Genomic DNA, 26,634 nt, shown 5'->3' with positions numbered 1-26,634 from the left:
CTGCCTACTTGTGCTCTCTCTGTCAAATAAATAAATAAAGTCTTTTTTAAAACACTAAAAATAAAAAATAAATAGAAGTCTTTTGTATATGTTTACCTCCCTTCCTCCCCCCAAATAACAGAAAACTGCATGCACATCACAGACGAAGAAAGGCAAACTTGCTGCTACTACAATGGGGGGAAAAAATCAATTCAAGGACAGTTTGTACTTATTTTAAAATGGCTTCAGTCAAGCTGCCAAGAGGAGTGTCAGGTTTGATTCTCATATGCATAAATGCCAGTCCCAAAAAGCAACTCTAACTTGTGCACCTGGCTTAAAACAAAATGTTCTGAAACTTTCTATTTGTTAATTGGTGTAACCCACCCATTCAGCCTCAAATCCCTTCGGACTGGCCCGCGCGCGCTGCCTACACACAGACGCCCGGCTCTGCAGCAGTAACAGCGTAATGAGAAGAACAATGGCATGCAGGCTCTGGAAAGAAACTTCGTTTGCATTTCAAACAAGTTTCCTCAAAATAAGAGTGTCTTTTGATGAAATAAAATTACAATTCCAACTTCTTATGCAGAGAAACCAGCGCTCACTACATAACTCACTGCTCCCTTTTATAACCATATAATTTCTTCCAGTTACCCACACAGTCACGTGCTTTAACGAAACTCAGTTTAACAGTCACATATTTACGACTTGCTTCAGTAACTTGGGGCCATTTACTGGCCTGGTTTTTTAAAGTGTGGTATTATTTGAAAATACTAATTTAGTGTTCGCATTTTGGGACCTTCCATTTGTTCTAATTTCAACCTCTGAGAGGCTGGCTTCCAGCAGGATTAACTGATAAGGAGAGATGACAAATCCCTTCTCCTGACCTTAGCAACAGCTCCATGATTCCCCCAAATCCTTCGTCTCTGCAAATGGAACATACATCCCCGGCCACAAGGGTGACTCGAGGAGCTTTTCAACAAAGGCCCACTCCAAGCTATTGGTGAATCAAACCCAGTGCCTCAGTCTGGACCACAAGAAGCCCTTACTGTTGGAGTGATGCTTTAAAGTACCATACGTAACAGCTCAAAATTCTAAAAAAAAGTACTTCCACACTACTATCCTATTTGATATCAAGGAACAGTAATATGAAAAAATAACAAAGACCAGATCTCCTCAATAAATTATGAACTGGTTTCCTGTGGTTTAAGATCCTTTGCCTAATTTGTAACATTAACGCAATTTTTTTTGTAAGTTTAAATCACATATATTTCGAAGGAACTCCTCACTCTTTACGTGTTAAAAATTAAAGGTTTTCAAACAATGTTATTTGTGTTGAAAGCTTTTGTAAATGTCTTCAGTTATCTTCTGCAAGGCAGGTAGTAATCTTAACGGCTGATTAATTTTGATTTAAATCAAGCCCCTCTTCTCCCCGTAACCCTGTGCCCGCTCAGACACAAAAAGAAAAGAAAAAAGGATTGTAATGCTAGACTTACTCGTTACTAGGTTAACATTTACCAAACAAAAACCCAACCAATCCAAAAAGTTGAAAATCATCAAAAATTATATCACTTTAAAATCTGTATTGTGGCTCCAATATGAAAATATTATCCCAAATACAAAACTGGCATTATATATTAACACATCTCTTCAAAAACATTAACAAATAAACTTTCTCTAATTAGCCCTAACTAAAGTATCTTTGTCCCCACGTCCCCGAAGGCTTATATACACTTACAGCCTACACCACCCCTTCCCAAAAGAATGACACTACTCAGTTCTTGGTTAGGCAAGTCTGTTAAGACAAAAGGGAGATGGAGAAAAGTAGTCAAGGATGACGCACTAACTCATGGGCCACAGACCAACACTGTCACAACAAGGAGCTGCAGAACTCTTGAAAATTCGACTATTCAATTTCTCTGACAGTGTCTTCTCCGGACCAGTCCTGGTTTCCCTACTGAACTGCAAGTACCAATAAGGCAAAGACTTAGCCCCCGGGGAAGCAGAATATGCTGGAGGAAGAGAACGGGTTTTAGACCCAAAGAATCCTGGCTCCATCCTATACTAGCTATTTTTTTTTTTTTTTTAAGATTTTATTTTGGGACGTCTGGGTGGCTCAGTTGGTTAAGTGGCTGCCTTCGGCTCAGGTTATGATCCTAGGGTCCTGGAATTGAGTCCCACGTCGGGCTCCTTGCTCAGCGGGGAGTCTGCTTCTCCCTCTCTCTGCTGCTCCCCCTGTCTGTGCTCTCTCTCTGACAAACAAAATCTTTAAAATCAATAAATAAAGATTTTATTTTTAAGTAATCTCGCTATCCAATGTGGGGCTCGAACTCACAACCCCGAGATCATGTTGCATGCTCTACCAACTGAGCCAGTCAGGCGTCCCAGTACTAGCCCTTCGATATGAAGCAACAGGAATAAGTTAATAAATACCTTGAGAAGATATCTGGAGGATTCAGTGACTTAATACCATAATGTAACTTAACACGGTGCTAGCAGATAATAGGATCTGTTAGCTATCTTTCCTACTTCCTGTTTATCCTTCACAGTATGTAAAAGGCCTTCAGCAGCAAAATAGAAGCTCAATAAATATTTCTTGATCAACTCATACATTTATCTCATTTTGTTTAATTATACAGATGAAAACTAAGGGACTTTTCTCAGGTATTAAAATTTTTTTTAAAATAACCACCATTCAACCCAAAATATTATACTTATTATATGTTTCATAGACAGTTTAATAAAACACTAAGAAAGAGGTGTTTATTATTCTTGCCCTGGAGTAGTTTCATCAAATCTTAATGAGCAGCTATATTCGATTCAACTTTTCCAAGGCACAAAAACCAAGAATACATGCTTTCTGTAAATTCATTTACTGCTTTAAGGTTTTTGACTGTTCAGCAGTTACAGGAAATTTTTTTTTAATCAAAGAGAAAAATATTTACATTTCAAATACAAAATAAAACTTTAAATGGTTCTTGGTTGGTCTCTAAAACTCAACCACTCACATGTTCATATTCTTATCAACCAATTTCATCTCTTCAACATGTGCATCCTGGGTACTTACTAAGCATTTATTTGCACTGGCATTTTCTGTGTCAGGTTAACTTTGATGTGGAGCTTCTTAACGAAGCTAACTGAATTTGTCCAGTGGAACGTCTCACGTTTTCTGGAAAACCAATGCCGTTACACTGTTTCCAGATCTGCCTCCAAAGCTGAACGTGGGTGTTGGCAGCTCTTCGAAAAGTTCAAATCCTGTCAGACAAGATTAAAATATTTTTAATAGGGACTGAATCCCACAGTTAAGGGAAATTTGTATGAACAATGTACTTGCAAACCTTTTATAAAACTATTAACTGTGACGGAATTTCATTTGATAATTTTTCAGTTCTACTGTGTGCGCAGAGTGCATACCCACTAACGCTTGAAACTGAACAAGGAACAGACGAGCCCCAGATTAAACTGCAGAAAAGAGGCTTTCCATCCATTCCTCTTTCCCCCACTTCCTGTCTATGATCCCCTACACCCCACCTCGCCCCCAGACTGCCGCACCATCTCACTTGGAGGAAGCAACCATCACGTGCTGAGGTCTTCCCAGGATTCAGGCACTGTTCTGAGGGGTTTATATGTCATAACTCGATCCACGTCACACATATAAATGTACTTAATACAGAGGGGTCAAACAATGTGGAAATCGAGTCGAATTTGTAGAAGATGAAAAAGTTCTGGAGATGGACGGTGCTCGTGGCTGAACAAAAATGGGAAAGTACTTAATGTCACTGAACCGTACGCTTTAAAATGGCTAAATGGTAAATCTTACCTTATATATATTTTACCACGACAAAAAAAAAGAGTTTGTAAACAAAAACCAAGATCTGGACTGAACTAATGAAGGATCTGGGAAGAAAAGGAAGTAGTAACTTCCAAAGCAGCACAGTGTGACTTAAAAATTAATGTGGATTCAAGAGTCCCGGGTTCAAGTTCCAGCTCTACCACTTCCTAGGTGAAAGAGATGCGGCCGGGACCCTCAGTTTCTATGCAAGGAGGTTACACATGACAACACCCCTACCTACCTCACAGTGATTTTGTAAAGATCAAAATAAGATAACACAGTATTTTCCTGAACGATAAAATGAAATGGAAAGTTAACATTTCATTATTTAGTTTTTAAAAACTAAGGTAAGCAAGGCTGAAGTTAACCATGGTTTTCCCTTAGCGATGAGACTATTAGTTTGGAGGGTAGATTTTTTTTTTCCTGCGAGGTGGGGGTGTCTGCATTCTCGAAGCTTCCTTGCCTTGAGCTTCAGCTGAACTAACTCTTACAAACAGAAAAAATATAAAAGGATATATATTACGTGTCAACTGTGCATTTTAATTCATTTCTTCATCAAACTTCATCAAATCTTAACAAATATCTATAAATCAAAATGCTCATTAAAACTGATAAGAAAACTTCTCCAAAGACGGACAGGCCTTTTAAATAACATGATGTCTCTTAATGCTGGAAAACATAGTCACCGTGGTGGATACATGGGTACAAACCGTATCTTTTTTCTGTAATTTTTACGCATGTTTAAAATACTTCGTAATGAAAACGTTCAAGAGAAAATGGAGGGGTACCTGGGTGGCTCATTGATTAAGTATCTGGCTTCAGCTCAGGTCATGATCCCAGGGTGCTGGGATCGAGCCCCACATCAGGCTCCCTGATGCGGGAAGCCTGCTTCTCCCTCTCCCACTCCCCCTGCTATGTTCCCTCTCTCACTCTGTCTCTCCGTGTCAAATAAATAAATAAGATCTTTAAATAAAGAGAGAGAAAATGGAGCTGTCTGTGTGAATTCTCCAAGACTAATCTTTTAACTCCTTGGACTAACCTACAGAATTGAAGTGCTTATATTTTAATAAGTAACAGACCAAAATTTTAAAAGTGGTTGTAAGCAATGATAAGTAATGAATTATTTTAGTTATTTTAACCTATATCCTTCGTGTTGGGGTTATTGACATTCTTCAATTTTTTTCATAACAAATCTGGATTATTTACGCAGTAAAACAGGTTTTCTAGAGTTGTTTTTAACTCAGTAGTTTTAAGAAAGTAAAGTTCCTTGGACATCAAATTAGAACATCCCAATCTCTGGCAAATGATTCAAGTAATCCTCACCAAAACAAATGACAACACAAAATGTTTATATGAATAGCGCTATAAAGGAAAAATACAAGATTTATTTCAACAGTTTTGTTTCAAATAAGGAAAGAAGCAAAGAACCTTAAAAGACTGTCAAAGGGACCACCGAAGCCAGTTGTGAAAAGCCACTGGCAAGCCCCTGGGCAGTGACGCATGTATTCATTTAGTGTTCTATCTCTAACTCCAAACACCATATTCTCGAACAGATGCCTAAAAAATGTCTTCAATTCTATGTATTTATTTAACATTTCCTGTTGTAACATTTTGCTGAAATTCTGTATTAAGCTCTGAAACTGAACATAACTTAAAGTAGTTCTCAGACACAGACACAATTTTAAGCACTCTTTACCAGGCTAAAGTCTGTTCCTCATTATCAAAGACAGACAAATATGTTTTTGTCTGGTGGTTCCAAGGGTAAAAGAGAACACCTGTATTTAAAAAGCAGGAAAGAAACTTGCCCTACACAGTGTTAAATTCAAGCATTTATTAAAACTGTCAAGCTTCAGGAAAAAGGAAAGACTATGCATACAGGGCCTCAGCAGTTCTAAACGAAACAAATTTAACATGGAAGATAATAAAATTAATGGCATGAAATACAAGACAATAAATCACATATAATTCTTGTTTTCTAGAGGCAAGAGTAATGAAACCACAAGCTCACATTTCAAGCTTCAAACACTTCAAGTTTTACATTATATAACCTGCCGAATGCACACAAAAGGACTGTGTTAAGTGTTCTCCCTCCTACTGCCTATTCCCTTATTACCAAAAAGAAAACAAACTCTAAGATAAAAAATACATGCAAATAGTTATAAATTCATTTCCCATCAGCTTGTGGCAACTGAGATTCAAAATTTAACACAAATTTAGTACCATATCATATTAATATTCCATAGTCCACATAACATAATATTCCATATCATATTAATATTCCATCCTAAAAATCCCTCCCATTTCTTTAACAAAACTTCATGCTAATCTTAAAAAAAAGAGTCGGTGAAAAAAAACAAGCAAATACTAGTCCTCGATTGTCAAGGTACTTTCCCAGAAATGCCTGTGTACTACATGAACAAACTGGCAGGTAAAATATTCCTTTAAACATGCAAGAACAGTCTGCCAATGAACTCAAAATATTTGTGCATAGATTACAGATTCTCCATTCTCACAAGATTCCCATGTAGTAGACACAGCACTAATTACAATTTCTTAACGGGGCGAGAAAGGATCCTGTCTTGGCACCAAAACCTTGAAAAAGGTAGAGCTGTCCTCAAGAATTAACAGCAAGTATTTCTACTACAAAGTCCCTACTTTTTTTCTGTGCAACGTTAAAAATAATTGTTCTATGTATAATGAAAAGATAAATCCTAAATACCCAAATGACCATTAGCAAGACACAAAGTATTTAGAGACTACAAACTCTCATGTCAGATTTTTAAAAATACTGCTCCCATTTGCATATGACTGATTACTATTACTACTGGTGACCAGTCTATCAGTACACTAAAGTCAGAAGCACAATGTATATGCTTTCTGTTTGAGTCTCTAAATAAGAGATTATATAGCTTAAATGAAGAACTTAACTTTTATAGACTCATAAATGTTAGTACCTAACTGCCAGGATTTCTTGGAAAATTTTAGAAAGGACTCTGGATCTCAGGATATTATTTCTTTGTCCTTTGCATATACAGTTAAAAGAGAAGCAGGCAATTCCCACAAATGGAACAGTAAAACACTGTAACACCAAGAGGGGAAAAAAAACCATTTAAGTACATGAAACCCAAGGTAAGCACACATTAACAACACATGGCCATTTACCTTCACTGAATTCATCTAGCAACTCTTCCTTGGTCCAATTACAAGAGGTTATTAGAAAAAAGCCTTTCACGTTCAACACCCCAGACAGGGATTTCACATACTGCCTCCTCTTCTCAATCGCATTGTCAGGATTAAGGCTTATGGCATCAAAAGTTCCTTTGTCAATACAAATATGAAATCCAGACAGCTTTGTGGAAAGATTCAAAAAGTCTTCTACCTATATTAAAAATCAATGTCTTTATGAGAACAATTAACACACAATCTCTCCTGAATTCAAGTGACAATCTGTAAAAGATTATGGATAAAAAGACCAATTAATTATGATGGCATTTTACATATAATAAACATATTTTCAACTTTATAGCTAACTTTTATGTGCTTCATTCTAAGATCATTAAAGCTAACATTAGTGGGAGACTGACACTGTTTCCTGGACATTCCAAATCTCTACAAATTTGGAAACAAATCAAAGCCAGGTGTACGGCCTAATAATACCAGCACATAACGGAGCCTCCAAGCCCAGCTTATGAAAGTTATTTCTGTCAAAAAGTAGAATATTTGACATGTTCTTAAAGATGACAAAAACTATGCTGAACTCAAAACAGGTCATTAGAAATACAATGATTTTTAGCTGATATGATTACCAGTTACGTGACTTAAAGTAAACTCAGTAAAATCAGAAGTTGCTCAGCCCCGACCCAGCAGCTCAGCAAGAACTATAGGATAAAATGAATGGCATAAAGCTTAAGAAATCAGAGGACTATTTAAACTGTAGTTACTTAACTTTATAAATATCATGCAGTTTAGGTTGTAGAAGTCATACATCAGCATATCATTCATTTTCAATAACCTATTAGTATATTTTAAGCACCTGAGCCAGTGATCTGCCACAATTTCATTTAATACAATACTTCGTCAGTGTACTTAATTCTGAAAAGCTACTTTGAAAAACTGAGCAACTAGCTATTATTCATACAATCTTAATACAGTAATCATAAATACTGTATTACCTAAAACCCTTTGATTTTAAAATGTGGATCTTTATGTTTATTTACATTAGAACGTGGTTTCTTTCCTCCGCCCTCACACCAAAGTATTCATTATACCTGAAGCAAAGGATGACCACTATTCTTAAGAGCTAAGTTTAGAGAAGGTCCTATCTGAAACACCTGTATCAAAGTGCTCGTTCATTCAACAAGTATGTCGTGAACACCTATTAAATGCAGGGATTTCTCAGTCACTGAGAATATAATAGTAAACAAAAAAAGAAAGTGTCCGTGTATGAGAATATATCTTATGTTCTCTAAAGGAGACAACAAATAAATAAGCTAAACAAATAATTTTAGATGAAGTGCTATGAAGACAACAGAAACAATAATAAACACAGGGAGTGACTGGGAAGAGAGATGTTTTGGAAGAGGCAGTCAGGAAAGGTCTGAGAAGGTGGTATCTGAGCACAGATGTGACGGATGAGAATGAGCCAAACAAGCTCAGATCTGGGGCAAGAATATTCCAGACAGAGCAGCAGGTAGAAAGACTGGAAGAGAACAGGCCCGACATGTTTCAGGAGCAGAAAGCAACCCAGTGTGACTGGAATACTGGTGAGAAAGAGGAAAACAGGTGAGAAAGGAGGGGCTTTGTAAGGTGGGTGGGGATTCAGATTCCATTCTCAATGCAACAGGGAAGCCCTTGGAGGCTTGTGAGCAAGGCAGTGACACGAGCTGACTGACATTTTAAAAGATCACTCTGCTTGCCCTGTGGTAAGAGGGTGGCAAGAGGAGCAATGGAGAGGCCAAGTAAGAGGCCCCTGCAGCCACGGAGGCAAGAAATGATGGCGGCTCGGACTTAGGAGGGCACAGAGGAAACAGCAAGGAATGAGCACGTGCCTGATACACTCAGAAGATAAAACCAACAGAAGGAGACACAGGACTTAAGGCAAAGAGAAGCATCAAGGATGACTCCTCCGGTTTTAAGTTAATACAACAGGAGAATGGTGGTATCAGTAACAGAAATGGAAAGACGGCAGTAAAGCAGGTTTAAAGAGAAAGTAAGAGTTTCCTTTTGGACTAATGAGAGACACTGCTATCCAGACAGAACTGTAAAATATGCAGTTTTTAAGTCCTTCTAGAGCTCAGGGTGCCTGGGTGGCTCAGTTGGTTAAGCAACTGCCTTCAGCTCAGGTCATGATCCTGGAGTCCCAGGATCCAGTACCCACATTGGGCTCCCAGCTCCACGGGAGTCTGCTTCTCCCTCTCATCTTCTCCCCTCTCATACTCTCTCTCTCACACACACAATCTCTCTCCCTCAAATGAATAAATAAAATCTCTAAAAGTTAAAAATAAAAATAAATAAATAAATCATTCTAGAGCTCAGAGAAGCCTGAGCTAGATCTATAAATCCAAGAGTCATCATCTCCTTGTGGATCACAGGACACAAAAATAAACGAACTAATCTTTGGTGGCACTACACCATTTTACGCATTTACAACTTTTTGACCTAGTTAATCCAAAGTTAGCAGCCAGTATTTGTGTGTGTTCACAAACATAAGAATTAACACACTCACACATAAGGAAGAGGAGAAAATAACTTCCCCAAGCTGACTAGACTGAAAATTTTCAGTTACTTAAAAATGTTTCAATTTGGATTATTTATAAATTAATCCTTAATTTACAAGTTCAAAGATATTGTTAGCAAATATACTCTAGAAATGCTTAAACTTTATAACTTTTATTATAAAAATTTTATAGTAATATAATAGTTACCTTCAACTTAATGTTAGATAAACCCTCTTTCTCTATAATACTTCCAGAAAGCTGTATTGCAGAAGGTGAATAATCAATTCCGGTAATATTAGAGAAACCAAATTTTGCCTAGAGACAGAGAAACAATTTTATACTTTAGTTTAAAATAAAGTTTTAACATACTGCTTTGCTTATGAATTGTAACATTCCTTTAGGACTGGGACTGCTTTATTTACATAATAGATCAAGTGACATATACTATTCAATAATCTACAGTTGAAATTTTATTGTAGAATCTAAATAGACACTAAGAGTTCAAATTTATATCACGTGACTATTCATTTGTTTTTATAGTATTTGGTTTCTATTCCAAAAGAAAATTCGTTCTCTCAAAGATAATGAGAATGTACGTGTAATATTTTTGCCTTCAAGCAGAAAAATGTAACAAGAAACTTCTGATGTTGACATGCTCTAATTCACACATAAATCTGTCACAAATTTTACTTAGCACAATTAAGTTATATGAATAAATGAAATGCATACATAGTAAGTTCTTGAAAAATTTTCCTTCGGTATAACTACACATCACAATTTTCAACCAGCCATGTGATTATTAACCACATCACATTTGTACAGTATTTTTGTTTTTGAAATGTTGACAAAAACTATGTGAGGAAGGTTGGGCAAGTATTAATATCCCCGGGGCGCCTGGGTGGCTCAGTGGGTTAAGCCTCTGCCTTCAGCTCAGGTCCCGATCCCAGGGTCCTAGGATGGAGCCTGCATCGGGCCTGCTTCCCCCTCCCTCTCTGCCTGCTTGTGATCTCTGTCTGTCAAAGAAATAAATAAAATATTTTTAAAAAGTATTAAAATCCCCAAAGAATCAAGGCTCAGAGGACATTAAGAGTTTTGAGCCCAGAGCTTTAGCGCCGGCTGTTCACTAGCCGTATGAACCTACCTAGAGTGTGTGAGCCTGTGGCAAAAAAAAAAAAAAGATGGCTTCCGGTCCTCACCCCACCCCTTAATACTATGGCGAACATTTTCAGAACAATCAGGCTAAAGGTAATTTCAAAGGAAATTTGAAGAAGAAAAGCAGTGTAGCCTGAAATTCTATTCCTGCTCTTCACTATTTACCAAATTTATTTCCTTCAAAACTTAACCTACACCTACACCTTCCATTAAGACTACCTTGACTTTTCACCTAGTGACTAACTGTAAACTCTAGTTAACACACAAATTATATCCCACAGAATTTTTTCCCTTTGATTATTTTTATTTTAATCTCAAGGTCTACCATCCCCACTTTGATGCCAACTCTTTCAGTTGTCTCACTCCATACTCTTTGAGATCTTCATTTTCTCCTAGTTTTCTCTCAAATCCTTCTCTATCAGGAAGCCAGGATAATTCTATTAATTGACTCTTACCAGTTCCCTCTTCTCCCATGCCTATTTATTCTTACAACAGAACTTATAAAAATATCATATACAGATGTTTTAGGTTTCTAGAACAATCATTCAGAACCTCAAACTATCTGCAACATTTTTCCCATTTGGTTTCTGGCACTGAGTGAAAAATAAGCAGATATTCAAGGAAACAACAAATGATAAGAAACCAAGGGAGAAGAACTGACATTAGAAAAGACCACAGGAGACCCAAATAAAATAATGATCAGAAATCAATTTTAAAATAACTGAAATAAATGACAGTTCATGGAGAATTCTGAGAACTGAAAACTGTAACAAAGAACCAAATGAATAACAGAAATGAAAAAAGCAATAATTAAACAGATTCAAGGGTAGGCTTGACAGTAGATTAAACAAAAAAAAATTAGCAAATTGTAAGAAAGGTCAAAAGAAAATACTCCTGTTAGGCAAAGAACAAAAGGCACAATCAATTAAAAACAGGAAACAACATAAAAAAACAAAATATAACACTGTATAAAATCTAAAATAAATGTAATAGGACTCTCAGGAGAAGAAATGAGAATGGGGCATGAGAGAAAATGGCATATGGGTGAGAATTTTCTAATACCGATGAAGGACCTCAAGCCACAGACTGAAAAAGCAATATAAATCTAAAGAAGATTAAAAAAGAAAAAGAAAACCAGTACTGTGTATCTGATAAAAACCCAAAACAGGAAAACCTCAGAAGCATCCAGGGAGTAGAGGGTAGGGAGAAACAGAAGAACAAGAGACTACCTTCAAAGACTAACAGTAAGACTGATAGCTGACAATAAGTCATAAAGAAGGGAAGCCAGAAAACAGCAAAGGAAAAACTGCAGTCTAAAATTTTATGCCCAGCAAAAAAAAAAAAAATCCATCAAAAATCCATCAAAAATGTAGGTGAATCACTTAAAAAGCCCTTTTATAAGCAATGACGATTAACATCACAAAAACAGACAACAAAATATTATGTGCCACAGAAGCAAATATAAATGACCATCTATTAAGTTCATTAAAAAAAAAAAGCAAACTGAATTTGTAAAAATCTCTGAATCAGAGATTATCAAAATTTTACTTTGAAGGAACAGGGCAGGGGCACCTGGGCGGCTCAGTCAGTTAAGGCTTCTGCCTTCAGTTTGGGTCATGATTCCATGGTCCTGAGATCGAGCCCTGCATGAGGCTCCCTGCTCAGTGAGGAGCCTGCTTCTCCCTCTCCCTGCTGCTCCACCTGCTTGTGCATTCTCGTTCTTTCTCTCTCTCTCCCTCAGCCAAGTAAATAAATAAAATCTTAAAAAATAAAAATAAATAAAGGAATAGAGCAGGCAACCCTGTCAGGACCCCTCTCATTCCTGAAAGTTTTTTTTCCTGTATCCTTGCTTAATAAACTTCTATCATTTACTCACAAGAAGGAAAGAAAGAAGGGAGGAAAGGAGGAAGGAAGGAAGGGGAGAGAGAGAGAGAAAAAAAGAAAAGAAAAGGAAGAAAGTAAAGAAAGAAAGTGAAGGCAGGCAGGCAGGCATAAATATTTTTAGGCTTTCCCAGCCATACAGTCATACAGGTACGGACAGTATGTATATAAATGCGTTTCAATCAATATTTTTAAAAACAGAGGAAGGCCAGATTTGACCCTCAGACTGTAGTTCACTGTACGTTATTCTAGATCTAACTTCTGATCTACAAAAATACAGGGCGCAGAAAACATTTTAAATGACAAAAGTACAATTAGAAAAATCTACATCATGGAAAATCATTTGGGACTAATAAACTTTACCTTTTACAACAAAAATATCACATAGTTAAGTAAGGAAAAGGTGCAGGGAGAAAAAAAGCCTTAGAGAGACTATCAACCAAATGCAGTATGTAGTCTTGACAGAATAGAAATTAAAGAAGAAGAAGTCCATGAACTTGAAGACATACCAAATCTGATCAACAGAGAAAAACAGGGGGAATAAAGATGAACAGAGCCTCACAGACCTGTGGAACACTATGAAAAGTTCTAACACTGCTATTTCCAGACTCCCAAAAGGAAAGAAGAGTGATATAAATATTTTTTCTCATCAGTGAGTATAATCATGAAGTTTTTCTTCTTTAGACTGTTAATATGATAGGTTATATGATTTTCATATAATGAACTGGCATTGCAATCTCAGAACAAGCCCCATCTGGTCGTAGTATCTAATTCTGTTTATGTATTACTGAACCGATTCCTCAAAAACTGCAAACTCACTCAAATGAAATAAATAACCTTAATAGGACAATCAGAAATTCAACAAAATTCAACATCTATTCTAGAAATAGAAAGGAATCTTAACATGATAAAGGACATCTAAAAAAAAAAGCCTACAGCTGACACAACCACCCCCCCACCTTTTTTTAAAGCCAATACATCTTTAATGGTGAAATGCACAGGTAGATTGGAAAACTAAAACTGGAACAAGGGAGGCGTGTCCTGCTGTCACCACTCCTAATTAACATTGTATTGGAAGCCATACTTAATGTAATTAGGCAAGAAAAGAAAAGGCATACAAATTAAAAAGGAAGAACTAAAACTTTCCCTATTCATAAACAATGACTGTCTACATAGGAAAGCCCAGAAAACCCATCAAAAAACTCCTAGAATAAATGTAAGGTTACAGAGTACAAGGTTAATACAAAAAAATCAACCATATTTCTAGCAATAAACAATTAGAAACTGAAATTCTTTTTTTTTTTTTTTTTTAAGACTTTATTTATTTTGGGACTCCTGGGCAGCTCAGTTGGTTAAGCATCTGCTTTTGATTTAGGTAATATTCCCAGGATCCTGGGATCAAGTCCCATATCAGGTTCCCTGGTCAGCGGGGAGCCTGCTTCTCCCTCTGCCTGCTGCTCCCCCTGCTTACGCACTCTCTCTCTCTGACAAATAAATAAGTAAAATCTTAAAAAAAAAAAGATTGTATTTATTTATTCGACAGAGAAAGAGACAGTGAGAGCAGGAACACAAGCAGAAGGAGTGGGAGAGGGAGAAGCAGACTTCCTGTCAAACAGGGAGCCCAGTGCGGGGCTAGATTCCAGGACACTGGGATCATGACCTGAGCCAAAGGCAGACGCTTAATGACTAAGCCACCCAGGCGCCCCAGAAACTGAATTTCAAAAATCAATACTTTTAAAATACTTCAAAAAATATATATTGATACAAGTATAAAAATCTAAAAGGATCTATATGCTGAAAATGAAAAAATGCAGATGAAAGAAATCAAGGCAGACCTAAATAAATGAAGAGACATAACACGTTCATGGATTAGAAGACTGTAGATAGTAAAGATGTCAATTCTCATCGAATTACAAATTTAGTTCAATTCCAACCAAATTTTCAGCATGGATTCTTTTGTAGATAGATACAAACTGATTTTAAAATTTATTTGGAAAGGCAACAGAATTGGAATAGCCAAAACAACATTTGAAAAAGAAGAACAAGGGGCGCCTGGGTGGCTCAGTCATTAAGCGTCTGCCCTTAGCTCAGGTCATGATCCCAGGGTCCTGGGTTTGACTCCCACGTCAGGCTCATTGTTCAGCAGGGAGCCTGCTTTTCCCTCTCCTTATCCCTCTGCCTGCCGTTCCTCCTGCTTGTAATTATGCTCTCCAATAATAAATACAATCTTTTTAAAAAATTAGAAAAAGAATAAAATTTGCAGAATCCCACTACTCAACTTTTAAGGTTTACTAAAAAGCTACACTAATCAAGACAATGCGGTGTTACAAAGGGATAGACACATCAATGAAAAAGAGTCCAGAAACAGATACACAAAAATCTGGCCAACTGATTTTTGGCAAAAGTGAAAAGACAATTCAGTGAGGAAAGAGCAATCTTTTTAACAAATGGTATTAAAAGAAAGGGACATCAGGGCGCCTTGGTGGCTCAATCAGTTAAGCGTCTGCCTTCGGTTCAACTCATGATCCCAGAGTCCCAGGATCAAGCCCAGGTCAGACTCCCCTCTTAGCAGAGAGTCTGCTTCCCCTCTGACCCTCCCCCCATCGCGCACATGCACACTCTGTCTCTCTAATAAATAAAATCTTTAAAAGAAGTTTTTAGGGCACCTGGGTGGCTCAGTGGTTTAAAGCCTCTGAATTTGGCTCAGGTCATGATCTCAGACTCCTGGGATCGAGCCCCCAGCTCTCGGCTCAGCAGGGAGCCTGCTTCCCCACTCTCTGCCTGCCTCTCTGCCTACTTGTGATCTCTGTCATATAAATAAATAAAATCTTAAAAAAAAATTTTTTTTAAAGATTTACTTATTTGAGAGAGAATGAGTGAGAGCATGAGAGAGAAGGTCAGAGGAAGAAGCGGACCCCCCCAAGGAGCTGGGAGCCCAATGTGGGACAAGATCCTGGAAGTCCGGGATCATGACCTGAGCCGAAGGCAGTCGCTCAGCCAACTGAGCCACGCAGGCGCCCCTTTAAAAAAATTTTTTTGTAAATAAAACAAAGGGACATTTATATGCAAAAAAAAAGAATCTTGACTTGAACCTCATCTTATACAAAAATTAATTCAAAAAGGATCATCGTAAAAAATTAAAACCATAAAAACTTTTAGGGGAAAAGAAAGGAGAAAAAGTAGATAAGGCAAAGGGTTATTAGACATGACACCAAAAACACAATACATTAGGGGCGCCTGGGTGGCTCAGTCCTTAAGCATCTGCCTTCAGCTCAGGTCATGATCCAGTGTCCTGGGATTGAGCCCCGCATCCGGCTCCCTGCTCAGAGGGAAGCCTGCTTCTCCCTCTCCCACTCCCCCTGCTCGTATTCCCTCTCTCTCGCTGGCTCTCTGTCAAAGAAATAAAATCTTAAAAAACAACAACAACAACAAAAACACACAATACATTAAAGAAAAAAAAAAACTAGGGGTGCCTGGCTGACTCAGTCAGTGGAGCAAGCAACTCTTGACCTTAGAGTCAAGAATTTGAGCACGGCGCAGAGATATTTAATAGAAAAAATATAAAGAAATAACTCAAACTGGGACTTTATCAAAATTTTAAATTTTACTTTTCATCTCTTAACAGAATAAAAAGAGAAGCTAGACTGAAAAGAAGTTAGAAAACATTTACAATTATGTTTCAGAGAAGACTTGTATTCAGAACATACAAAGAACACACAAAATTCGACAGTAAGAAAACGAACAATTCAATCTGAAAATGAGCAAAAGACTTGAACAGAAATTTCACTGAACAATATATAAAGATAGCCAGTAAGTACATGAAAATATGTTCAACATAATCAGCTATCAGAGAACTACACACTAAAACCATCACTAGACGCCACTATACACATATTAGAATGGCTAAAACAGCAAACACAGGCAGTTGTGTCAGCAAAGATACAGCCAAGCGCAGCCACCGTACATTGTTTATGTATGTGAGATGTGAATGCAAAACGGTACAACCACACAGAAAAGTGCCTTGGCAATTTCTAAAAAAGGTAAACACATATTTACATTAGCGAAATTAAACACGTTCACACCAAAATGTTTCCACAAATGTTCACAGCAGCTTATTCATAATTGCCAAAAACTACCAACAATTCACGTGTCCTTTAGCAAGTACATGGATAAACAAACTGCGATATATCCATACATTGGCCACATTTCAGCAATAAAATGAATACTGCTGCATACAAAAACGTGGATGAATCTCAAAAGTACTATGCTGAGCAAAAGAAGGAAAACTCAAAAGATGGTAATACTGCATGATTCCATTCTATAGGACATTCTCAAAAACACAAACTAGTGATGGAGAACAGACTGGTGGCTAGCAGGGGAGAAAGCTGTGGTTACATAGGATGCACCTATTCTGTACCCTGACTGTAAAGATGATTGTATCAACCTGTACATGTGCTAAAATCCACAGAACTCTATGCAAAAAAGCCAATGTTATAATATGCAAATTTTTAAAATTTGACAGTAAATTATGAACTTGACACTAATAAAATTTTAACATCTAGATAAACAGATAAATTTCTTGAAAAACACAATAAAAAACCCTCCATATTCCAGAGGATGTCACTAAGAATTCTTCTGAATGTTTAAGGAAGAAACAAAGCCAATTACAAATTTTCCCAAAGAATAAAAGGAGAGTTTTCCCATCTTGTTCTGAGGCCAGCATAACCTTGATACAAAACCTTACATTAAAATTTCATGTAAAGAATATTACTTACTAATCTCTCCCATGAAACTATACAAATGGTAAGCAAAATAAATACTACCAAGTGAAATCCAATAATATATGAAAGGGATGATACACAGCAATCAAACTTGGTTTACTTCAAGAATGGAAGTTTGTTGTAACAGTGACCAATCAAGGGCATGTGTCTGGCTCAGTTGGTCGAGCATGCAACTCTGGAGCTCCAGGTCGTGAGTTCAAGCCCCACACTGGGTGCAGGGCTTACTTAGAAAATATTTAAAAAAAAAAAAAAAATCGTAAAATTTTTTGAATAAAAATGGCAATTAAGAAAAAATAAAGACATCCTGTCCCCAAAACCAATCAATTCAACATTAATAAAACCAAAGAAAAATCATCTAATCATTTCAATATCAAAGAAAGCAGCTGATCAAATTCAACACCCATTCATGATTAAAAACTTAAACTAGGAATATAAAGGAACACCCTCAATCTGATAAACTATCTATAAAAACCTATAACTAACACCATATGTAATAGTGAAATACTAGAAACTTTCCTCTTCTACTAAGCTATCTGCCTTCATATTTCTATTCAACACTGTATTCAAGAGTACAGAGCATTTCAATAAACAAGACATCAAAGTTGAAATTGAAGAATTAAAACTACATGACATTACTGTACATAAGAAAATCTAAAAGAATCTATGAATAAACTATTAGAATTAATGTCTGAATTACCAGATATAAAATTAATAGAGAAATCCGTTGTGCTTTTATTAGCAATGAACTACTAGAAATTAATTTTTTTTTGAGATTTTATTTATTCAGGGGCGCCTGGATGGCTCAGGTGGTTAAGCCTCTGCTTTGGCTTGGGTCATGACCCCAGGATCCTGGGATGGAGTCCCTTAACAGGCTCCTTGCTCAGCGGGAAGTCTGCTCCACCTTTCCCTCTACCCCTCCCCTTGCTCGTGCTCATGCGCGCTCTCTCTCTCTCTAGCACACACGCTCTCTCAAACAAACAAATAAATATCTTAAGACAAATAGATAATATCTTTTAAAAAAATCACAGATCTAAACATAAAAGGTAGGGGGCACCTGCCTGGCTCAGTCAGTGAAGCATGCTACTCTTAATCTCAGGTTTGTGAGTTTAAGTCCTACATTGGATGTGGAGTCTATGTAAAATTTAAAAAAATGAAGAGAAAATAAATGTAAACTTTAAACATTTGGAAGACAAAATAGAGGAGAAAATCTGTGTGACCTTGGGTTAGGCAAAGAGTTATTATGTTCACAAAAGCACAATCCATATGAGAAAAAAGTCAATGAACTGGACTTCATCAAAATCAAGAGCTTCTGCCCTTCAAAAGATACTATTAAGAGAATAAAAAAAGAAGCCAAAGACCAGGAGAAAATATCTGGAAACCACATATCTGGTAAAGAACTTATAACCAGAATACATAAAGAATCCTCAACTCTTACCAATAAGCAAACAAACAACCCAGTCTAAAAATGGCCAAAAGATCTGAACACCCATCACCAAACAAGATATACAAATGGCAAATAAGCACATCAAAAAGTGGTCAACATCATTAATTATTAGGGAGATATTACTTAAAACCACAGTGAGGGGCCGCCTGGGTGGCTCAGCTGGTTAAGTGTCTGCCTTTGGCTCAGGTCACCTGGGTACCTGGGATTGCACTGGAGTCAGCTCAGCCAAGAGTCTGCTTCTCTCTCTCTCTTTCTCTCTCTCTCCCTCTGCCCCAGCCCACCACCCCACCTTGCTCATGCTTGGCCGTGCATGCGCTCTCTCTCTCAAATAAATAAAATCTTAAAAACATAAATAAGGACGCCTGGGTGGCTCAGTCAGTTACCCCATCAGGCTCCCTGCTCAGCAGGAGCTGCTTCTCCCCCTGCCTGCCACTCCCCTGGCTAGCACGGCATTCTCTCTCTCTCTCTCTCTCTGACTGACAAACAGATAAATAAAATCACAATGAGAAACAAGTACAGCTAACACCAAAAACAGCCTAACATGATGACAGACATCAGAATAGTGAAAGCTTTAGGAAGGAATGGGAGTGAAGGGAGTGCACAAAGGGGCTTCTTCTATGACACTAACAACGTTTGATTTCTTGATCAGTCTGGTGAGTTACACAAGGGTGTTCATTTTGTAAATGCTATATACTTAATGACCATTTTTCCATACGTACATCACACATTTAGTAACTACACATTAAAAAAGAAAGTAACTTCCCTTAAAAGACTCCACATGTAGGTGGCTTCACCAGTAAATTCTACCAAACATTTAAGGAAGAAACACTAATCATTAATAAACTCTTTCAAAAAAAATACATTCTCATTTAATGATGTCAGCATAACCTGTTACTAAAACTTGACAAAAACACTAAAAAAATTTAAATTACTGAGACAATCTTTCTCATGGGCAGAGATGCAAAAATCCTAAACAAAATATTAACAAAGTAAATCCAATGATATATATAAGTTGGATTCATTCCAAAAATGCAATTGACATTTGAAAATGATGAATGTAATTCATCAACACAAACAGGCTAAAGAAGAAAATTCATATGATTGTCTCAACAGGAAAAACATCTGATAAATAACAAGATTTATAAGAAACACACACACTCACTCTCTTTCAGCAAAGGAGGAATAGAAAGAAACTTCTTTAGTCTGATACCAAGTGATCTACAAAACAAATTTACAAGCTAACATCATACCTAACAGTGAAACTTTCAAAGTAATCTCTGGAAAGAGGAAAAAAGACAAGGATATCTTCTGTTACCACTTCTTTTCAACATTCTACTAGAAGTCCTAAACAGTGTAATAAGAGAAGAAAAGTTATAAAGGATTGGAAAGGAAGAAAGAAAATGACCATTATTCAAAGTCTGCATAATTACACAGTTAACTATTAAACAACACAGAGGTTAAGAGTGCTGACACCCCTCGCAGTCAAAAATTTGCATTTAACATTTGATTCCCACAAAACTTTACTAATCGTCTATGGGTATTTAAGGGTTGGGTTATGACTGGGATTTAAAGGTGGGGGCTTGGTTTTAGTCTGTTTTTTTAAAGCGAGAGTGAGCCGGAGGGAAGGGCAGAGAATGAAAGAGAATCCTAAGCAGGCTCCATGCTCAGTACAGAGCATGACACCATGCTCAGTCTCACAACCCTGAAATCATGAGCTGAGCCAAAATCAAGAGTTACACGCCTAATGGACTGACCCACCCAGGCACCCCATAGCCTATTGCTGACTGGAAACCTTACTGATAAAATAACAATCGATCAACATGTACTTTGTATGCCATGTGTATTATATACTGTATTCTTACAATAAAGTTAGAGAAAGGAAAATATTAAGAAAATCACAAGGAAAATATATTTATAGGACTATACACACATTTATTGAAAAAAATTCCACAAATAAGTGGGCCTGCATAGTTCAAACTGCTGTTGTTCAAGAGTCAACTGTATATGTAAAAATATGAAAAATCTACTTTCTCAAAGTCTCAAGTCTCAAAGTCTCAAAGGATAAATCATTAACTTCTACAAATAAACTAATAAAACCCAGGGGCACCTGGGTGGCTCAGTGGGTTAAAATCCAAAAGAATCTGCAGGTAAACAAGAGAATGAATAAAGCTGAGTATAAATAAATCTTATACAGCAATGAAAATGAATGTGTTACTACTATACACAACAACTTGAGTGACTCTCACAGAAAGTGGAGAACACGCTGGAAAGCAAACTGGAGTCCTCCATGTATACATTAAAAAACAGGCAAATTAATCTCTAATGTTAAAACTCCTTGCCATTAGTGGCTACCTTTAGAGAGGAAGGAGAAAGTAATTTAGAAAGGACTGGAAGGGAGTTCAGGGGAGTTTCTAGAGTCTGTAATATTTTTTACTTCTTGACCAGGGCAATAGTTGATAGGTGACTATAGTTGTGTTCACTTTGCAGAAATTCATTGAGCCACATGCTTTTGATTTGTGCACTTGGACATACATACGTTATACCTTAAGTTTCAAAAACATTTACCAAAGTTTTTTCTAATCATACTCCACTGCTTAAAACATTTTAATGGCTTCCCATAACCTAAAAGTAAAATCTAACCTGTTAGACGTGGTATATGATATGGCTCTTACCTTTAACTTAATCCTTGCCTTTGTCCATCCCAAAAATACACTTTATATTCTAACTTACCAAATTATTTACATCCCCAGTACATGCTGCTGCTTCAAACCTTCACGTCTTTATTGATTTATTATTATTATTTTTTTTTTTTTAGCAATCTCCACACTCAACATGGGGCTTAAACTCACAACTCCAAGATCAAGAGTTGCACACTCCACAAACTAAGCCAGCCAGGCACCCCCCGATCCAAACCTTTAAATATTATTTCCACTGTTTGAAAGTCTCTCCCTCTCTCCCACACTCACCACATCCTGCCCCTGCAATTTCCACCCAACGTGGATATTAGCTCCTCCAAGACCCTTCCTATCTCTGCTCCCCAAAATTAACCGCTCTTTTTTCTATACTCGGTCATCTATTATCACACTTATCAACTTACAGCATTAATTGTTTATATGTCTGTCCATCCTCTATTGTATTCAAGTACAAGGTCTATATTTTCAGGTTGCCAATGCCTAGCACAAGGCCTGACATGTGGAAGCCATCAATAAATGTCACCATTATGTATATATCCTTTTACATTAAGACAGTAAAGCCATCTAGGAGGAAGCCTAAGTTTTATAATTTTCTCCATAGTACAAGCCACAGCCATAAGCACACAACAGGTACGCAACAGTGATGGTTTAGTTAGTGACAAAATTCAGTTCCATAGAAAAAATACGCTCTTCAAACCATACGCACATAAGGTATTTATGTCCTACAAGAAGTGTAAAAAAGTCATCTTTCTTTTATACACACAGATTTCCAGAGTTTTGAGCTAAAGAAACCAATTAAGATCACTTTGTCAATAGCTTTAGGAAAAAACCTACAATATACTACACCCAGAGAAATTAAGTGGCTTTCTTAAGGTCAAGACTAAGGCCAGAAGGGCCAAAACTGGACTCAGATCCCCTGGCTTCTCATTTAATGCTTTCTTACAATACATGCAGCCTCCCTTTTGTACTGTGTACTTCTCAAAGTAAGTGGTACAACTCCTCTACTACTTTGTTTATTTATTAGTTGTTTGGGTTTTGTTTTGTTTTTTTTTTTTTTGCTCTTCTACTTTAGATTAACATAATTAGTATCCTCACTTCCAAGATTTCTTTTTTAATTTCACTTCAAAATTTGGCTTTAACACATGAATACTAAAAGTACCAACAAGTTCAACCAAGAAAACACCATTTCCAGTTCCAATATCAAGCACTGAAGCATCCAATGGAATCTTGCGGTTTTGCATCCACCTTATTAGCCGATCCATACTCTCTTCTCCAAACCTATTAGAAACAGAGAATCCGTTATTCAAAGACCAGAGGAATATAGAGCAAAGATTATAACTATATTCCATTTAAGCAGCTTATACAATATGCTCAATTAAGCCTTTTTCTGAAAGAAGACGTAGCATCTGTGGCTGCTTAAGCTTCACCTGTGCTATTACTGAAGAGAGTATGCTCCCAAGAATAGGACACAACAGATAAGGTCACTACGTTATATATTAACGTTTCACTACATCAGCATTAGCACTTGTATATGCTAATGGCTCAAAATGTTATTGCTCATTGAACAAGGATGATCACAGGATGATAGCAACTTCCTAACACAGGTTTCCCCCACTAACGGCAAGTAGAGCACTGCTATGAAATCTTTCCTAAGGCAAAATGGCACAAAGCAAAGAAGCAATGACCAGTAATTATGTGGTAGAATTTTTGAGCATTCCCAGACTCCAAAAATAACCTCTCTTAGGCCTGATACCACAAGACACGTCTTGCTACCACAGGCACAAAATAAATCAAGATAAAGCACAGATGCTCGCAGACACTGTTCAAAGCTATGGTGGCCTGCGCTGGGATGCTGCGTGTAGTTCCTGGGGAAAGAAGCTTGGCAGCATCACTCCTGCTGCTGGGATATGCACCACCTCCCTAATGGCTCACTGAGAAACAAACGGTGAACGCTATTTTTGCTTTTCACCTTTCTTAGTACAAGAGAAAATCTTCCTACTTCTTTCAGTTAACAAAAACAGATACTAATATAAGTCTTTCATAAAAGCCTAGAGACATAATGTGAATTTTCAAAAAGCAGAGGATACCTATATTCTCATCAAATTTAAGTCTGGACCATTAAAAGAGAGAGAAGAGAGAGATTCTTTAAATCCACCTGCTAAAACCAGAATCAGTCCAAGGTTCCCAGAACTTTCAGGTTGTCTTTATTTTCTTTGGGGGTAAGCACTTAAAAGACATATACACACACTCTTCTGAATCATAATTCCGCTATTTTTTCTAACTCACCAGATTTCTCCTGTATCTCCATATTCTTGAAAAGTTTGCAGCTCTCTCTCATAGACAGCATCCCAACTATATAAATAATCAAATGCAAAGCAAGATTCTTGAATCAAACTGAATTACAATGTAAATGTTTCTAATACATTGTAGGTATTTATGACAGAAGTTTAAGACATTATCAGTGTTTTCAGTAAGTGCACTAGATCAAGCTCTTAACATCCTTGTTAAAAGAATGAAAGACACAGACAAGCAGAGTAAGTTTAACATGTAAAGCACTAAGTACAATACTTGACGCATAAAAATACTATATATATTTAGCTTAATAAAAAAAAAACCACACACACCCGCAAACAAGTATGTGTCCACGGATCCCTAAGTCCCAAACACGAGTCCAAAACTTCACTGCACAGGCACAGTGTCATCATAGCACATTTCAGTCTAAAACGTGCAGACACAAACATTTCCTACCAATACAGTGGTTCCTCACAAGGGAACTTAGCAAACACAAGCTCTGCGTAAAGATTAAACTGCACGTTTAACATTCACTCCTTGGAAGTCTAGTTCCCCCTCCCCAACATTTGCCTTCTCTTCCCACTTCCCCTCTCCAGAATCGCTGCTCCCTCTCGGTCCTCCAACTCACCCTTCATCCTTACCTTTCCCCTGGCATTCGCTCACCCATCTATTAATTCGCCCATAAATACCGAACATCGATTTAAGGTCAGATCACTTTCTCCTCGCTCCCTCCTCAGGTCATCCTCCCAGCTCCCACATCCCTACCTCACCCCCTGCCCACCAGCCCTACGTCCCGGCCCCCTCGCCCTTTTCCCAAGCCTGCCCCTCCGGTTCCAGACCCCCCCACAAGGCCTCCCCCAAGAGCTTCGGAGGCCATTCCGCACCTCACGTGCCCTTTACACGTCGGCTCCTTGCAGCGCCTCTTAACCACCCCCAGGGTTGCCCCTCGGGATTCCAGCCCACCAGTCCCCTCTTAGCTTCCTCGCGTCACCCCCCCCCCCCCAGGTCCCCCCCCCCTTCCGGGGCCCCCTTCCCCCTCCCCGTCCCCTCCCGGGGCCCAACCACGGCGGCGCTGCTCAGGCTCCCTGCCCAATGCCATACTCACTGCTCTCGGGTCCCCAGCGCCGACGGGGCGAAGCCATCCTCTCCGGGACTGCCGCTCCCGGACGGCTCCGCGGCCCCAGCACGGCCGCCGCCTCCGCCCGTGCCCGAGTTCATCCCGCTCCGCGCCCCGGAGGGCCGTTGGGGCCGCCATAGAGACGAGGCACAGGCAGAGCGGACTCGTGGGTGGGCGCCTCTAGGCGGCAGGAGGCCGCCCTCTCTATTACTCCTGGCCTCGGCTTCCTCAGCTCGTCTTGGGCCCCGAGTGGAGGTTCGCAAACCCAGGCGTGGTCGGCGGGGTCTCGCCTGCCTCTCTGGCCACTGGCGCCAGAGTCAGAGGCACCCCGTTGCTGAGGTGCCCGCCTAAGCGCCGCTGCATTGGAGGACTGCTGTTTGGAAGGGACTGTGAGAAAGAAACAGGTCCAAACGGAGTCTTTGCTAAACCTGAGACTTAATATCCAACGTTAACTGCAGATTTGAGCCTGTTCCAGGAATGGAATTTTAAACCAATCAGTATGGAATTTTCTGGTGGGCATTAGTGAAGTAATCTGCCTGAGAAGACCCCCGCCTTCCCTTAAGGGAGAGTGACAGGGCCTGAAACAATCCATTCTTTTTATTATTATTTTATTCAAGTATAGTTGACAACCTTACGTTAGTTTGGGATGTTGAAATAATCCATTCTTAATGTACTAGCCAACGAACCCCCTGCTTTTTTTTTTTTTTTTTTTTAATTTATTTGACAGAGACACAACTAAAGAGGGGACAGAAGGAGGGGAAGTGGGAGAGGGAGAAGCAGGCTTCCCATGGAGCAGGGAGCCAACGTGGGGCTGGATCCCAGGACCCTGGAATCATGACCTGAGCCTACGGCAGATGCTTTAGGACCGAGCCACCCAGGTGCCCCAACCCTCCCCACCCCCACCACCTCCAACCCCATATATGATGCCTATAAAAACCTTCCATTTTGTACAACTCCTCAGAGCTCCCTTCTACTTCATAGACTGGGTGTCATCTGCTTCATGATTCACTGAATAAGATCAATTAGATATTTAAGGTTACTCAGCTGCCTGGTGGCTCAGTCTGTTAAAACACTACTGACTCTTGATTTCTGCTGAGGTCATGATCTCAGGGTCAGGTGATGGAGCTGGGTGTTCGGGTCCATGCTCAACTCAGAGCTGGCTTGAGATTCTCTCTCGCCTTCTCTCTTTCTCTGCCTCCCCCACTTGCACATGCATTCTCTCATGCTCTCTCAATAAAGAAACAAACAAGATCTTTAAAAAAAAAAAAAGTTACTCAGCTGCACTTTTTAAAAACAGGACTATTCAAGGTACTGCATTTTGGAAAAGGCTGGCAATGGGAAAACCACGCTACCTTAAGCCAACACTGCTGATTGCAAACACAAATCACCTCATGTATGCACGTCATGGTCAGATCTGGAAATTGGATGGGACAGTCCGCTGCTTTATTCGGCTTCCTGGTCAGAGATTTAATTTGTAGTTTGGATTCTCCCTTAAAAATAGCATTCTGATAAAATAAAAAAAAATATATATATATATATTTATATATATATATATATTAGCATTCTGCCCTCTCAGAACTTGACATCACTAGTGGACACGGGAATTTATGCCCAGAGAAATGACTGCCTTACGGCACCACCACACCACATCCTCCCCGTCCCCCACACCAAAGTACTCCAATCATGGGAATCAGAGTGTGTGGAGGAAAATGCTGGGAGCCAAGATGCTCGGATGCCTGTCTTAGTTCT

General features: G+C 38.5%; 1 protein-coding gene across 3 annotated transcripts; it reads right to left on the bottom strand.

Moving 5' to 3' along the window:
* Positions 1-2,830: 2,830 nt before the first annotated feature.
* On the bottom strand, positions 2,831-25,038 carry EEF1AKMT2 (EEF1A lysine methyltransferase 2). Of its 3 annotated transcripts, XM_032882120.1 has the most exons (6): positions 24,874-25,032; positions 23,763-23,828; positions 22,640-22,754; positions 9,733-9,840; positions 6,971-7,187; positions 2,831-3,231 (listed from the first exon to the last, which is right to left on the bottom strand). In XM_032882120.1, exons 1-6 carry the CDS (start codon positions 24,984-24,986, stop codon positions 3,137-3,139), a joined length of 714 nt encoding a protein of 237 aa, XP_032738011.1. In that variant the 5' UTR covers positions 24,987-25,032; the 3' UTR covers positions 2,831-3,136. The 3 variants fall into 3 exon arrangements, with proteins under 3 accessions (XP_032738011.1, XP_032738012.1, XP_032738013.1); XM_032882121.1 differs by lacking the exon at positions 24,874-25,032 and having other exon boundaries at positions 22,636-22,754; XM_032882122.1 differs by lacking the exon at positions 2,831-3,231 and having other exon boundaries at positions 7,154-7,255; positions 24,874-25,038.
* Positions 25,039-26,634: the final 1,596 nt, after the last annotated feature.

Source organism: Lontra canadensis, unplaced genomic scaffold (genome assembly GCF_010015895.1).
Source record: "Lontra canadensis isolate GAN:19392208 unplaced genomic scaffold, GSC_riverotter_1.0 scaffold79, whole genome shotgun sequence".
NCBI lineage: Eukaryota > Metazoa > Chordata > Mammalia > Carnivora > Mustelidae > Lontra > Lontra canadensis.
Note: the sequence above shows the minus strand (reverse complement) of the source record. Positions and strands in the feature narration are given on the sequence as shown.